The sequence below is a fragment of the Oryctolagus cuniculus genome, chromosome 14 (assembly GCF_964237555.1).
Source record: "Oryctolagus cuniculus chromosome 14, mOryCun1.1, whole genome shotgun sequence".
Taxonomy (NCBI): domain Eukaryota; kingdom Metazoa; phylum Chordata; class Mammalia; order Lagomorpha; family Leporidae; genus Oryctolagus; species Oryctolagus cuniculus.
The window spans coordinates 76,312,129-76,327,603 of record NC_091445.1 but is presented as its reverse complement, the minus strand read 5'-3'; the positions used below and the strand labels follow the sequence as shown (position 1 = coordinate 76,327,603).

General features: G+C 40.0%; 1 protein-coding gene across 11 annotated transcripts in view; it reads left to right on the top strand.

Moving 5' to 3' along the window:
* Positions 1-15,475, top strand: part of SLC38A9 (solute carrier family 38 member 9) — a 102,056-nt gene that overhangs the window by 74,801 nt on the left and 11,780 nt on the right. For 8 of the 11 annotated variants that reach the window (XM_070056714.1, XM_002714039.5, XM_070056713.1 and 5 more), the window contains 3 exons: positions 4,540-4,646; positions 12,090-12,203; positions 14,523-14,671. In XM_070056714.1, coding sequence (XP_069912815.1) covers positions 4,540-4,646; positions 12,090-12,203; positions 14,523-14,671 — 370 coding nt within the window. Of the gene's footprint in view, positions 1-4,539; positions 4,647-12,089; positions 12,204-14,522; positions 14,731-15,475 lie in introns of all 11 variants that reach the window. The other 3 variants (XR_001794123.3, XR_517790.4, XR_517789.4) reach the window with 3 other exon arrangements.

Genomic DNA, 15,475 nt, shown 5'->3' with positions numbered 1-15,475 from the left:
TGGCCATAGCGGCCATTTGGAGGGTGAACCAATGGAAGGAGGATCTTTCTCTCTGTCTCTCTCTCTCTCTCTCTCACTGTCTAACTCTGCCTGTCAAAAAAAAAAAAAAAAAAAAAAAAAAACATTGTGACAAAAACTGTCTTTATTATGCAGTTATCGTGGTATAAGTGACTGTGTTCTTTGAAAATGTCATATTTTCCACACAAAAACTTATACATGAATATTCATAGCAGCATTATTTATAGTAGCCAAAAAGTGGAAACACCAAGTATCCATCACTGATGAGTGAGTTAATGAAATGTGGTACCTCCATGTATTGGAACCTTATTTTGTAATATTTTGTGAATATGCTAAAACTGTTTAATTGTACACATATGAATTATGTTTCAATAACACTGTTAAAAGGTTTTAAAGAAATTACTGAAAAAGAGTTCTTTTTGCTAATTGGAAAAACTGGATATTTACCCACTCTAATTTGATAATTTAGAAACCCAACTGTGGTATCACCTGCCTTAATCAGAAAACAATCAACAAATTGCTTCACAAAGTGTCATAGAGATACTAAAGGTTGATTTTTCAGAGAGAAAAGATTAGCCAAATTGAAAAGAGCTTGTTGGAAAAATAAATCTTAGCAAAAGGCAAAAGAATGGTAACATATAGTTTAAAGTAGAATTTTGAGCACTTACATGATCAGAAGTCCTTTATTCTGAAAATGAATATATTATTATATAATTATATATGATTATATTAAATTGTCATATAAGACATGACCCACTGCCCTCCAGGAGCTTAGGTGGAGCAGTAAGACAGGTTTGTGAATTAGCAGCCATAACATAGGATAATGGAAGTGTGTGTGTGCACAATAGAATACTATTCAGCCATAAAGAAGAATGAGGTCCTGTTATTTGTGACAACATGGATGTAACTGGTCATTAGGTTAAGTAAAATAAGACAGACACAGAAAAACAAATACCTCATGATCTCACTCATGTAGAATATAAAAAAGTTGATAGAATGTTGGTTACTAAAGGCTGGGGGAGAGAGGGAGAAAGCTGATGAGCTGGTGCTGAGTTGTGATTAAGAAAAATAAATCCTAGTGTTCTTTTGCACAGTAGGGTAACTATACATAAGGAGAATGTGCTGTGTATTTCAAAGAAGCTAGAAGGAAGTATTTTGAATATTTTCAAGAAGAAGTAATACATTTGAAAAGATAAATATGTTTCCACTGATTTTTTCAAAACTTTCTTGGCTCCTAGGTCTTTTTTTTTTTTTTTTTTTAAGATTTATTTATTTATTTATTCTGGGCAGAGACAGAGAGATCTTCCATCCACTGGTTTGTGTCCTAAATGCAGGGGCCAGGGATGGTCCATGCCAAAGCCAGGAGCCTGGAACTCCATCTGGATTTCCCATATGAGTAACAGGGGACCCAGTACTCAGGCCAACTGCTGCTTTCCCAGGTGCATTAGCAGGGAGCTGGATTGGAAGTGAAGCAACCAGGACTCAAACTGGCACTCATATGGGATGCTGGAGCCATGAGCAGTGGCTTTCCTACAGCACCACAATGTCATCCCCTTACACTGATCTGAACATTACACAATATAGTTATGTTAAAATACCATGTTGAGCCAGCGCCGCCGTAGCTCAATAGGCTAATCGTCTGCCTGCGGCACTGGCACCCCAGGTTCTAGTCCCGGTCGGGGCGCCGGATTCTGTCCCGGTTGCTCCTCTTCCAGGGCAGCTCTCTGCTGTGGCCTGGGAGTGCAGTGGAGGATGGCCCAAGTGCTTGGGCCCTGCACCCGCGTGGGAGACCAGGAGGAAGCACCTGGCTCCTGGCTTCGGATCAGCACGGCGCGCCGGCAGCAGCACGCCGGCCACAGTGGCCATTGGAGGGTGAACCAACAGAAAAGGAAGACCTTTCTCTCTGTCTCTCTCACTGTCCACTCTGCTTGTCAAAAAAAAAAAAATACCATGTTGAACCCCATAAATACATAGAATTTTTCTGTGTCCATTAAACAAAACAAATATTTTATAAGAACACCAGTTATTGGCTTAGGGGGGGTCACAAAAACAAAACAATCATAATATAAAGATATACACAAGAGACATAGCACACAGATTGCATGTAAATAACAATTAGTCAGAGAAAGATTCTCAAAAAGGAATATTTTTAAGAACCGAAGGGAGATTGCTAAATGGAGTGTTGGTCAAGGGAACAGTATGTTTAAGTAGCAGTTAAAGCGTGAGATAAAATGACCCATTTAGGAAGTTGGAAGAATTTGAATGGCCAGAGTAAAAGAATAGTTGTAGGGAAAGTGATAGGAGATAAGGATAAAAAGGCACAGACCAGACCAAGAGGAGCCTTCTATTTTAAGTCAGAATAACTCTGGAACTTTTTCCCCTTTATTTGGGGTGACCTGAACTAGGAGATAGGCTTATCTTTAGGAAACCAGTAAGAGGTGTTTCAAAAAGTTCATAGAAAATGTATTTGATGGAAAAACTATACTTATATTTCAGAAAAAAAATTTTTGGTGTCAAATTTATAATTTCTCAGACTTTTTGAAGTAACTTTCATAGTTCTGTAATTCTCTGCCTAAATACAGAATTCATCATGGAACTGCTACAATTTTTTTTTTAAATCAGAAGTATTACATCCTCATTTATTCACTCTCTGAATCAACAGGGTATCTAGAAAAGCAGTGAGAGTGAGAACACTATCAGAGCCCTGGGATATGCTTAGATAACTGAAAACTGGATGATGAGGGATCCAAGACCCAAATCCCACCTCACCGTCTGCTTTCTCACTCCACTTCCAATACCAGCTTTGTCAGCTCAGATTCTCCAGTAAATAGACACCAAAAAGGAGTGAATTGTGCCAAATAGACCTGGAGGTGTAACTCACCCCATTGAGAAACTCTCGTGCAAATAATGTCGAGGAGTGCAGGGTTGGTCCTGGTATCGTGCTGTGCTCAGCTGTTGTAGGAGCTGCCCAGGGAGAGAGTGACTTCTGGTTGTGCGGGCAGCAGATCCCAAAGGGTTTGCAGCTGGAACCTGTCACCTACCCACACTCCTTGCGTTGGCCTCTTGCTGAGGGGAGAGCTGAGCAGTACACCTTCATGGCTGTCACGGCTTTATAATATGTTAATATGAATTTGGCATATTAATAAGAAAATTAATTCACAAGGCAAATATATGTCTCCTTTGCTGTTGTGAGATCCTTTGTCTTCATATAATTTCTAATCGGATAATCGTAGGTATATATATAAAAAGTTGATTTAAATTTTTTTTTCTATTTAGCTATGTTACGTTGAATTTTACTAGAGATTTTCAGGGGCAGGCATTTGGCACAGGAGTTTAAGAAACCACATGGGACTCTGCATCCCTGTTGGAGTGCCTGGGTTGAGGCTCAGCCCTTCTGCTTGGATCCAGCTTCCTGCTAATGTGTACCCTGGAGACAGTGATACCTAAAGAAGTTGAGTCCTCCCACACAGGTGGAAGACCCAGATTGAATTCTGGGCTCCTGACCTTTGCTGGCCCAGCCCTGCATGGTGCAGGCGTTCAGGAGTGAACCAGTAGGTGGAAGTTCTCCCTCTGGCACTTTTTCTGTTGTTTCTCTGCCAAGAATATCTGCAAGTCATAACGTCATCTGCAAATAATAAGGATTTTATCAACTATTCAAAAATGATGACTTTATGAAAATTATATAAATATAATACTGACCTATTGATCTGCAGTGTTATCAGTTTTTCTCTTAAGAAAGTGTCAAGTGTCCTGTTCCTGATTTATTTTTAAAAATAAAACAGAAGTGGAAATGACCTCCAATTTTATTTTATTGCTGACATATAAAATTTTTAAAAGATTATAGATGGGCTGGCACTGTGGCATAGTAAGTTAAACCTCTGCCTGCAGTGCTGGCATCCCCATATGGATGCTGGTTTGTGTCCCAGCTGCTCCTCTTCCTAGCCAGCTCTCTGCTAATGGCCTGGGAAGGCAGTGGAGATGGCACATGTGCTCCTAGCTTCAGATCGCCCAGCTCTGACCTTTGCGGCCACTTGGGAAGTGAACCAGCAGTACCAGATTAGTCCTCTGCTTGTGACTCCAGCATCCCTCATTGGAGCTTCAATTTGAGTCCCAGCTACTCTGCTTCTGACCTAGCTCCCTGCTAATGTACCTGGGAAAGTGGCAGAAGATGACCCAATTATTTGGGCCTATGCCACCCATGTGGGAGACTAGGATAAGTTCCTGACTCTGAGCGTTGCCTGGCTCAGACCCAGCTGTTGGGGCCAGTTTGGGGAGTAATATGGAAGATATCTCTCTCTTTCTCTCTCTCTCTCTCTCTGCCTCTCTCTCTCTCTCTCTCTCTCTATTTCTCTCTGTTGCTCTACCTTTCAAATCAATTGGTAAATCTAAAAGAAAAAGAATGAAAGAGCAGAGTCAACTAATTGGTGGCAATCTGCTTTTTGGCTACTAACTGATTGCCTCATTTTCTAGCTGTCAGTTTTAACTTTTTTTTTTTTTAATTTTTGTCTCTTTTTCTCCCAGAGATAAGATTTCAATTTCCACAGCTGACTGGTGTGCTTACCCTTGCTTTCTTTATTCATAATTGCATTATCACACTCCTGAAGAACAACAAGAACCAAGAAAACAACGTGAGTACTTATCTGAGTACTTGACTTCTGTATCTGCTGAGCGTAGATTTTTTTTCTTGAGTCAGTATTTGAGGCATTTTGTATTTGGAGTACAATTATGAATGTTACAGAGTCTTAGTTTTTAAACATCAGCCATAAAGCAGTGGTCAGCAAACTGCTTCTATAAAGATTCTGGTGACAAATATTTTAGGTTTGATAGCCCATATGGTATTTGTTACAACTACCCAACTGCTGTGTGCGCAAAAGCAGCCATAGACAATAAGTAAACAAAGCATGGTAGCTGTGTGTGTGTTTTAAAGATTTATTTATTTTATTTGAAAGGCAGAGTTATAGAGAGGCAGAGAGAAAGGGAGGGAGGGAGGGGTCCTCTATCTGCTGGTTCACTCCCCAGATGGCTGATCAGGAGCCAGGAGCTTCTGGGTGTCTGGGTCTCCCATGTGGGTTCAGGGGCCCAAGGACTTGGGCCATCTTCTACTGTTCTCCCAGGCCATAGCAGAGAGCTGAATGGGAAGCGGAGCAGCCGGGACTCGAACTGATGCCCACATGGGATGCTGGTATTGCAGGCAGAAGCTTCACTCACTACGCCACAGTGCCAGACCTATGGCTGTGTTTTAATAAAAGTTTATTTACCAAAACAAGTGGCAAACCATATTAGGCCCATGGGCCATAGTTTGCCAGCCCTTGCCAAACAGCAACTGCTAAAAAAATAAAGAGGTATAGCTAACCAGCCAATAATAAAATTATAAAGTTCTTTTAAAAAATATGAGCTAGAAGAAGACAGGGAGAAGAGAGCAAAGAATAAGAGAGACAAATAGAAAACAAATAGCAAGGTAGTAGATTTAAACACCATCATATGATAATTCCATCAAATGTAAGTGGTCAAAACATTACAATTAAAATGCAGAGATTGGGGCCAGTGTTTTGGCACAGAAGTTAAGTTTCTACCTGCAGTGCTGGTGTCCCTTATAAGCACTGCTTTGAGTCCCAGCTGCTCCACTTCCAATCCAGTTCCCTATTGATGTGCCCCGAAGGGCAGCAGAAGGTGACCCAGGTGCCTAGGCCCCTGACATCCACATGGGAGACCCAGAATGGAGTTCCTGGCTCCTGGCTCCTGGCCTCCAGCTCCAACTGTTGTGGTCATTTGGGGAATGAACCTACAGGTGAAAAATCTCTTTCTCTCTCTGCCTTTCAAATAAATAAATCTTTTTTAAAAAATGCAGAGTTGACCAGATGGACTTAAAAAAAAAAAAAAAAAGCCTTACAATATGCTATCCATAAGACTTAGACATGGGGCTGGCACTGTGGCGTAGTGGGCTAAGCTTCCACTTGCGGCACCAGCATCCCATATTTGGCACCAGTTCGAGTTCTGGGCTGCTCTTCTTCCAGTCCAGCTCTCTACTATGACCTCGGAAAGCAGTGGAAAATGGCCTAAGTGCTTGGGCCCCTGCACCCGCATTGGAAACCCAAAAGAAGCTCTCTGTCTCCTGGCTTCAGATCTGCCCAGCTCCAGCCTTTTGCAGCCATTTGGGGAGTAAACCAATGGATGGAAGACCTTTCTCTCTGTGTCCCCCCTCCTCTCTCTGTAACTCTACCTCTCAAATAAATAGATAAAATCTTTAAGGGGCCAGCACAGTGGCGCAGTAGGTTAATCTTCCTGTGGCGCCGGCATCCCATATGGGCATGCTGGTTCAAGACCTGGCTGCTGCTCTTCCAATCCAGCTCTCTGCTGTGGCCTGGGAAAGCAGTAGGAGATGGCCCAAGCCCTTGGGCCCCTGCACCCACATGGGAGACCAGGAAGAAGCTCCTGGCTCCTGGCTTCGGATCGGCGCAGCTCCGGCCGTTGCGGCCATTTGGGGAGTGAATCAACAATGGAAGACCTTTCTCTCTGTTCCTCCCTCTCACTTTCTGTAACTCTGCTTCTCAAATAAATAAATAAAATCTTTAAAGAAAAATAAAATAAAATCGTCAAAAAAATGACTTAGACATACCATGTAAATGCTAAACCCAAGAAAGATAGAGCAACTATATTAATATCAGGTAAAGTAGACTTCAGAATGAGAAGTAGTACCAGAGGTAAAAAAAAAAGAGCATTACATAATGCTATTTAGGATCAGTTCTTCAAAAAGAAGTAATAATCCAAAATGTTGGGGCAGGCATTTTGGTGTAGTGGATTAAAGCACTACTTGGGAATCCTGCATCGCATGTCAGAATGCCTGGGATGGAGTCATAGCTCTGTTTCCAGTCAAACTTCCTGCCAATGTGCACCCTGGGAGGCAACAGAAACACAAGAACATTTAACAAAATACACCATATGCTGGGTCATAAAACAAGTCTCAACACATTTAAAAGGATCAGAATTATACAAGGTATGTTCTTCAGTCATAATGGAATGAAGTTCCAAATCAACAACAGAAAGAAATTGGGAAATTGACAAATAATATGGAAAGGAAATAGCATACTTCTTTTTTTTTTAAGATTTTTTTTATTTATTTGAGAGGTAGAGTTACAGACAGTGAGAGGGAGAGACAGAGAGGAAGGTCTTCCATCCACTGGTTCATTTTCCAGATGGCTGCAACGGGCTGAGCCAAGCCAATCCAAAGCCCGGAGCCCGGAGCTTCCTCTGGGTCTCCCACGAAGGTGCAGGGGCTCAAGCACTTGGGCCATCTTCCACAGCCTCTGAGAGCTGGATCAGAAGAGGAACAGCCAGAACTAGAACCAGCACCCATATGGGATGGCAGCGCCACAGGCAGAGGATTAACCTACTGTACCACAGCACCGGCCCCCTAAACAGCATACTTCTAAGCAAGTAGTGAGTCAAAGAAGAAATCCCAAGAAAAATTAGAAAAGCCTTCTCAGTGGAGAAAAGTTAGGTCACAAATTGGAGTAAGAATATGTTAAACTATTCCATCATCATCTTTCCTGACCATACATCTGGCATGTTACCTGTACATTGGAGTTGAGTAACTGGATTTTCCATATTTCTTTACGTCGAAATTCATTTTCTCCCTATGTAAAAATAGCAGTAATAATACCTACTTGTCAGGGTTAAATGAGAATTAAATATTATAAAATAGGAAACATGTTTTTAGTCTCTTTAATCCTCTTTCCCTTTCTTTCCTGAGACCAACCTAGATCATAGTACCCCCCAAATTCAGGATTTGTATGAATTGGATCATTCTATCGTTAAGGTCTTCCTAATAACAGAGAACAACCTCATATACCTGAGTCACGGGGGAAAGAATTGCAGTTTTATTGAAATCTAAATTTTAACCTGAACGCTCCTATGTTTTTTTTTTTATTCCTAGTCATAACTAGTTTGTCTTCCTAGAAAACAGTCTCAAAACAATGAGCTAAAAATGACAGGCAGTTCTCACAATACGTGATTCCTTTATGCACAAATTTCTATTACTGTGCCTTAGTTAAGTTGCATCAGTAGCCTCTAACAATGTGATGCAAAATTCAGTTAGCACAGCATTTGAGCCATGAACACTCACATAAAGTAATAACTGCTAATCCTTCATTTTACAGATCATAACAGAAATAACAGGTATACATCATGATTAGTGAGCAGTCACATCACTACTCAAAATACTGTCAGTGATTGATCACTGTGCCTTACTCACTTACCACGTGGTCTGCAAAGCAAGCAGTTGTATTGACTCCTTATCTCTGGGTGATAAAACAGGTGATATTTTACCAATGTAGTTAATTGAAAGAGGAAATTGGCAAAAAAAAAATGCTTAAATGCAACAATGAAACATAATAATACTGGAAATGAAATTTCAACAAAACATAAGAAATAGCTTACAATTGTATCCAATTGTAGAAATATAATCTTATCAGTATAGATTTGGAAAGTGGTTGTGATGAAGAGAAAGAATATGGCCTAGAGAAAACAAGACTCTCAGGAAACTACATTAAAAGAATTCTGAGACAATTCACAGCATTCATAGCACAAAGAATGAAATAATAGAAGCTGATGCGGAGTTAGAATCAAATAGTACGGCAATTCACCAAGGCGTGGACAAGAGGCTTGATCCATATAGTGAGTACCAGAGTGAGAAAGGGGCATGGAGAGCAGAGGTTAATGTTGGTAATGGTTAGTCATTCCAAACTCAGTAAACAAAGCTTTGAAAGGAGAAAACAAAAGAGTGGAAAAGGCTTCCTTCTCTTCTGTTTAAATTATGATCTAAAGATATCTGTGCAGAGAGAATAATAAGGCTCCTGAACAGGTGTAGTGATCATTTTCCAGGTTTCCAAGTTCAACTTACTATTTTATCTACACATAATTTCTCCATGGCTCATGTCAGTAGATGGGAAATCATTTCTACAGTAAGGCATCACTTACCAAAAAAATGTAACATAAAGGGATTAAACATCATCCAGCTCCTTCCTTATTATCAGATTATGTAGTCTCTGTTGCTCTTCTGAATATGTGAATTGACCTCTTGATATTTCTTTACTGTGTTTGAACCAGAACTTGTACAGTATTTTGTTGTTAGTTGGTTTAATTTATGTTTTTCTGTCTTTATTTAATTATATTCCTCTGCTTGCTTCTTTAACAACTTGAGGTACATTCTAATGTGTTACTTTTTCCATCTTCATATGCATCTGAAGTTCACCTGGCTGTACACCAACACAAGCTTCTATGTGCCTGTCTGGGGTAGAACTGTGTGGTCAGTTTCTGTGTTTCTGTTAGTAATGCTCCCCTGGATAGTATTTTCACTGTGAACAGAGCATGGAACAAATAATAAACTACGCTTGACAAACAGAAAGTGGCTCCCAGACCCACTGCTGGCCCTACTGTAAACCCAGTACTTGTTCTGAGTCGACATTCTGTCTTTGGATCCCCACTACCAACCCTGCCAGCCACTGCTTGTTCCCGAGGCTTGACGTATTACCAGTTTATACTGTCACTTGTGTCTCTTTTTAAATATAATTTATGCTTTGAGTCACATTTTCTAAAAGATGGTTTTGTTCTAGAAACCTTTTCCCATTCAGTGGGCTTTCAGGAGGCCTTACGTGTAGGCCTAGTACGGAGATGGCTTGGATTTGAGCCAGAGAATAGCAAATCCCACATATGTACATGCTGTTCACAGGTGGCATGTTTGCCAGGATCATGCTAAACCTCAGCTGCTTTAATGAAAGCATTAATTCTGTTTGCTAGAATATTTTCAGATGAAAACAAGTAACTGACCCTGTTCTACTGATTGTTATGTTGCAGTATATAAAACAGAGTTTTTCTGGTTTTAGTATTTCTCTAGCTTCTCTCTGTGTGCTATCTTTTATGCTTTGTTACTTTTATTTTTTCCCCATTATTGTTGTCTGTTATCTGGGACACGATGCATAGGAATCTGGTCTGCTCTCCATCGTCTTGGCTAAGGACATACAATTTGGAACTAAAAGGCCTTTATGAAAAAATTATTTATTTACTTAAAAAGAGAGACAGACATAGACAGGGACATAGACACAGACACAGAGAGATCTTCTATCTGCTGGATTAGTCCCCAAATGCCCACAACAATTCAGGGCTGTACCAGCCAGAGGACAAGAGCCCCAAGCTCAACCTGGATTTTCCATCTGTGTGATAAGGACTCAGCTACTTGAGTTATAACCTGCCTAATGCACTCTACCCCAATGCTGGCCTCTGGCTTACTTTTATAATAAAAAATAATGACATTCACAATACAGCATAAGAGGTACTGTTTCGAAGTATGTGTACAGTGCTATAGGACAGGAAAGCAGAAGGGAAAAGATTTTATTATGTCTTATACCTTATAAACCTGTGGACTTTAAGTCTCTATCAAAGTTCCCCTAGAATGTGCTAAGCTACAAAGACCAAAATAATGTGGTTCAGTGTTGTGTAAGCTAGACTCTGTGGAATGGTGGCTGTCTTCTGTACATACAGCTCTTTCTGGCATGGTTGTTTTGCCTACCAATATTTTTTACAAGGCTACTTCTGTTCTAAAGTGGCATTGAGTGAGTAGGTTGAGGGTGGAGTGACTTTCAAACATCATTATAGGATTCTACTACCTTTGATATGAAAATAGGCATTGCCTGGATCATTTCTGTTCATCCCACACAAGAACGTGAGGCACTCAAGAGCTGACCGTTAAGACAACCTTAAAACAGCCCGCGGTGGGCCCTAGAGTTGCATGACCTAAAGAGGAAAGGTTTGGAAATCCTTCTCCTGGATATTCAGTCATCCTCTCTCCTCAGCTCTAAACAATGAGAAGTTATGTGGGCGGGCTCGAGCCAACTTTTGTAAACCTTTGGCTCCGTAGTCCTAACCATCATCTAATTTAGGGCATGAAATCGTTGGTTTATTTTCAAACAGATTGTCAACTAAGAGCTGATTCTAAGATTTCTCATAGCTAGTTATTTGCTTTTTAACCAAATTTATATTCAAGATTATAAAACTCTGCTGCTGTTTTATCCTATTCAAGGAGGAAATATTTCCCAAAACTCAGAAATGTCTTCTAGTGCTAAGTGTCTAATGTTTTCATTGTGTTATCAAACTAAAAAATTGTGTATAATTTTTGTCTACTCTGTTTTCCTAGCTTTCAAAATAATTTGTGTTTAAAATGAAAAATGAATAGGCTTATTGCCATAATTTACTGATGCTGCATTGTTTGGCTGTAACTGTAGTGGTGAAGGAGATGATTTGTAAGCAGTGGAATCTCTTCTGTTTGGATCTGACAGCTGGCTGCATTAAGTATCTTGGAGCTTTGCATGGAGATGGGAGGGTGGGAACAGCAGTGGAAGAAAGCAGTCCACTTTATTTAATGTTCTGCGTTTGTTTGCTGACTCCAGTAACAACATTTTGCAGCTGTTTGAACAGCTGTCTTTTGATTTCCCTTTATTTATTGTTTAGGTTTGTTAAGCTTATGTTTAATACCTACTTATTGTTTGCTCTTTAACTATCTTTCCTTTTATTATTAAATATATTTTAATGTGTTCCCCTCTCTTGTGGCCTACATGTGCTTTGATGATAGAGGTTAATTTACTAAAGGGAGAATTTTTTAAATTTTAACAGTCAAGCAGTAAGTAGGTGGCTTATACTTATTTTCTTTCTGTCCCTCATCTTTATAATTGTAGATAACTATTTTATAATATAATAAATAAATTACCTTTTGAAATTAAGTCAGAATTTTGATCATGTTAAACCACTGTTTATATTAATGTCCTACATCTGCCAGCAGGTAGCTTAGTCTTGATACCCCAAACTAGTGTTTCTTAAAAATTGGCAGATTATTTGTAAATGCATGTGGATTTTGTTTTAACTACTTTCTGTGAACAGGTTGGGTATCTAGAAAGTAAAACACATACACAAAGTAAGAAGATAAATTTTGCACTTATCTGTTGGGCTTCTTATTTAACCTATTCAAGTAGCCTTACTGCAGATTTCTTCAATGTTATAGAAATTGTATTCTGTACTTACAGGTGAGAGATCTATGCATTGCTTATATGTTGGTGACATTAACTTATCTGTATATTGGAGCTCTGGTTTTTGCTTCATTTCCTTCACCACCATTATCAAAAGATTGTATTGAGCAGGTAAGGCACTGTGTACCCTTTCTGTGTGGTTACCTAAATGTTCGTAAATGCATAGTAGGCAGGATAACCCAGTAGCACAATGACCATACCAGCAGGCCTGGGTTTGAATACCCTCTCCACTGCCCACTCTAAGTGTGAGAATGAAAGCCCCTTCTCCACCCTTTCTGAGCTTCGGCTTCCTTTTCCATTATACTGTAGGATAAAATTCATTATGTTTTAGATAACATTGCATGCAGGCACCTTATGGCAAATTATTCTTGTGATGTATATATATTTCTCTTACAAGTAGTTCTCATGAACTTATAAAACCTCCACTGAGCATACATTGAACTCCCTTATTTCCCAAAGCCCAGATGTGGAAGTACTATGGGTAAACTAGTTTTAACGAGTTCCTCTGTCCATGGAGCTGACTCGGATTTTGATGCTGAGTGGCAGGCACCAAAATAAAGGCAGACTATTCGGTCGTTGAAAAGATACATAGAGAGGCCGGCGCCATGTCACAATAGGCTAATCCTCCTCCTGCGGCACCGGCACACTGGGTTCTAGTCCCGGTCGGGGCGCTGGATTCTGTCCCGGTTGCCCCTCTTCCAGTCCAGCTCTCTGCTGTGGTCCGGGAAGGCAGTGGAGGATGGCCTAAGTGCTTGGGCCCTACACCCACATGGGAGACCAGGAGAAGCACCTGGCTCCTGGCTTTGGATCAGTGCGGTGCGCCGGCTGCAGTGGCCATTGGAGGGTGAACCAACAGAAAAGGAAGACCTTTCTCTCTGTCTCTCTCACTATCCACTCTGCCTGTCCAAAAAAAAAAAAAAAAAAAAAAAAAAAAAAAAAAAAGAGAGAGAGAGAGAGAGAGAGAGAGAGATACATAGAGATAAAAGGAAAAAGCAATCTTTGGGGGCCAGCATTGTGGTGCTGTGGGTTAAGCCCCCACCTGTGGTCGCCATTCCATTCCAGTGCTGGTTTGAGTCATGGCTGTCCCACTTCCCATCCCTGCGAATGTACCTGGAAAAGCGGTGGATGATGGCACAAGTCCTTGGTCTCCTACCACCCATGTGGGAGACCCGGAAGATTTCCAGGCTCCTGGCTTTTACTTAGCCCAGCCCCAGTCACTGTAGCCATTTGGGAAGTGAAGCAACAGATGGAAGACCTCTCTGTCCTTCCCTCTCTCTCTGTACTCTGCCTTTCAAATAAATAAAATAAATCTTTGGGGGGAAAAATCTTACTGAAAGGTTGCCATAGGTAACAATTTCTTTGATTTAACCCATGAAAATTAGGAGGAGTACTCATATAATCTCTAGTTTAATGTGACCAAAAACTTCTCTTTCTATCCCTGCCTCCCTCTCTCTCTCTCCCTCCCTCCCTCCCTCCCTCTCTCTCTCTCCCTCCCTCTCTCTCTCTCTAACACACACACACACACACACACACACAAAAGAGCTTTTCACAAGTGGCTTTTCTAGTCATAAGAAATTCCTCAAATAGAGTACAGTGGAATATACAATGTGACTTATTACAGCCAAATTATAATGGTATTCTCATCTTCATGAGAGAAATGGGACTGAGTTACTGCTGTTATGATAACTTGAAATGTTCTTATAGTCTTGATTTCCTTAATTCCTTGATTCCAAAGGTTTGCTGAAAATTTCCCCAGTACAAAAAAAAAAAAAAAATCTCATATAAAGCCCACTTCTTTGGGGATAGTAATATTTGTAGTGTTTATATTTGAAAGGGAAAAATAAAAATTCTGAATTATTAGCTTTGTTTTTGTTACCAAACTAAAATAGACAAAAGAGCTATGAAAGGACATAGAAATAAATCCTCGCTATTTAGTGATAGACTGTAAATGGTAATGGCACCTTCACCTTCCTCTGTTCCCTTGACTTTGAAAGCACTACAGTACTTTGAAAGAAGAAAAGCAAAGAGCTAATGAGCATGAAATAGCACTGAATTTATGTAATCATTTAAGTGTATTAAAACAGATTTGAGTGTTGTGCTTGAGTCCACCAGGGAGTATGCTGCTCAGTCTGTCTGTGGTGAAGTTCAGGATTGTCTTTGTTGTTGTTTTAATGTCAAGGCTGTCTGAGACTGCGGTTGAAAAACAGAATAAAAATGTGGCATTGTCAGATTTCTATCAAGTTTCTAAGCACTTGTGAGTCTGTACTTACCTCATTGGAAGATAGTTAACCTGCAGTTTGTGGGTGGGCACCAGCCCACGAGCCGCAGTTTGAATAGCACCTTTGTTCAAAATAAGCAGTAAATGTTCCGTTTTACGAACTTGTGCTGAGTTAGATTGCTGACATTACCTCATTATCTTTCTTGCGATAGAACTTTTTAGACAACTTCCCTAGCAGTGACACCCTGTCCTTCATTGCAAGGATGTTCCTGCTGTTCCAGATGATGACGGTATACCCACTCCTAGGCTACTTGGCTCGTGTCCAGCTATTGGGCCATATCTTCGGTGACGTTTATCCTAGGTAAGGGCTCTTCTCTTGACCAGCAAGATGTGCCAAGCAACAAATGACTGTGCAAACAGGTCAGTTTAAAGTGTGACTGATCCTTTTGCTATAAAAATTTGCCTAATGAAAATGGTTACTAAGGATAGATCATGGATGTCCTGTTCACCTGAAGAGTTTTAAAAATAGAAGGCACTCCCTTGTCCAGAATGATTTAGCACTCATTCTTTCCAGCGTGGTTAATCAGCTCTGACAACAGTTATATTTATCTTATGATTCCGTGGCTATTAATCTACACATTGCTAAGAAGCTCATAGTGTATATATAGTACCTCTGTTGGCATGTGTTTCTAATGAGAAGCAGCACTTTTATTTTAATTATTGGTCACTGGTACTTGTATATTTATTAACATTTGTGCATTTTTACATAAATTATCAGTTGTTTAGAATTGAAGATGAGAAGTTTAAGTTCTTATTTAATGTAGAGCCAGCTTGAATTATTATTGTAAGTCTTAACTTCTTACTGAAGATGGAAGAATTGTGAACCCTTTTAAAAAATCTGTTGAAAGCTATTACCCTTATCCAAGAAAAATACCCATGCCTCATTTTAGAATTTCCCTGGAGCCTTCTCAGGAACCCTGGGTTATCCTCCTCTTATGTTAAGTTTTATTACAGGTTCACCCTAGTGAAAAATACCTAGCCCTATATTATTGGGAATAAATTACTTTAAATGAAAAAAATTTTTTAATTTTTAAAATTATTTTAATGAATGAAATATTGTATTTACAGTAACCAAATAAGCAAATGCTCTTCCTCAGTGTTTGTT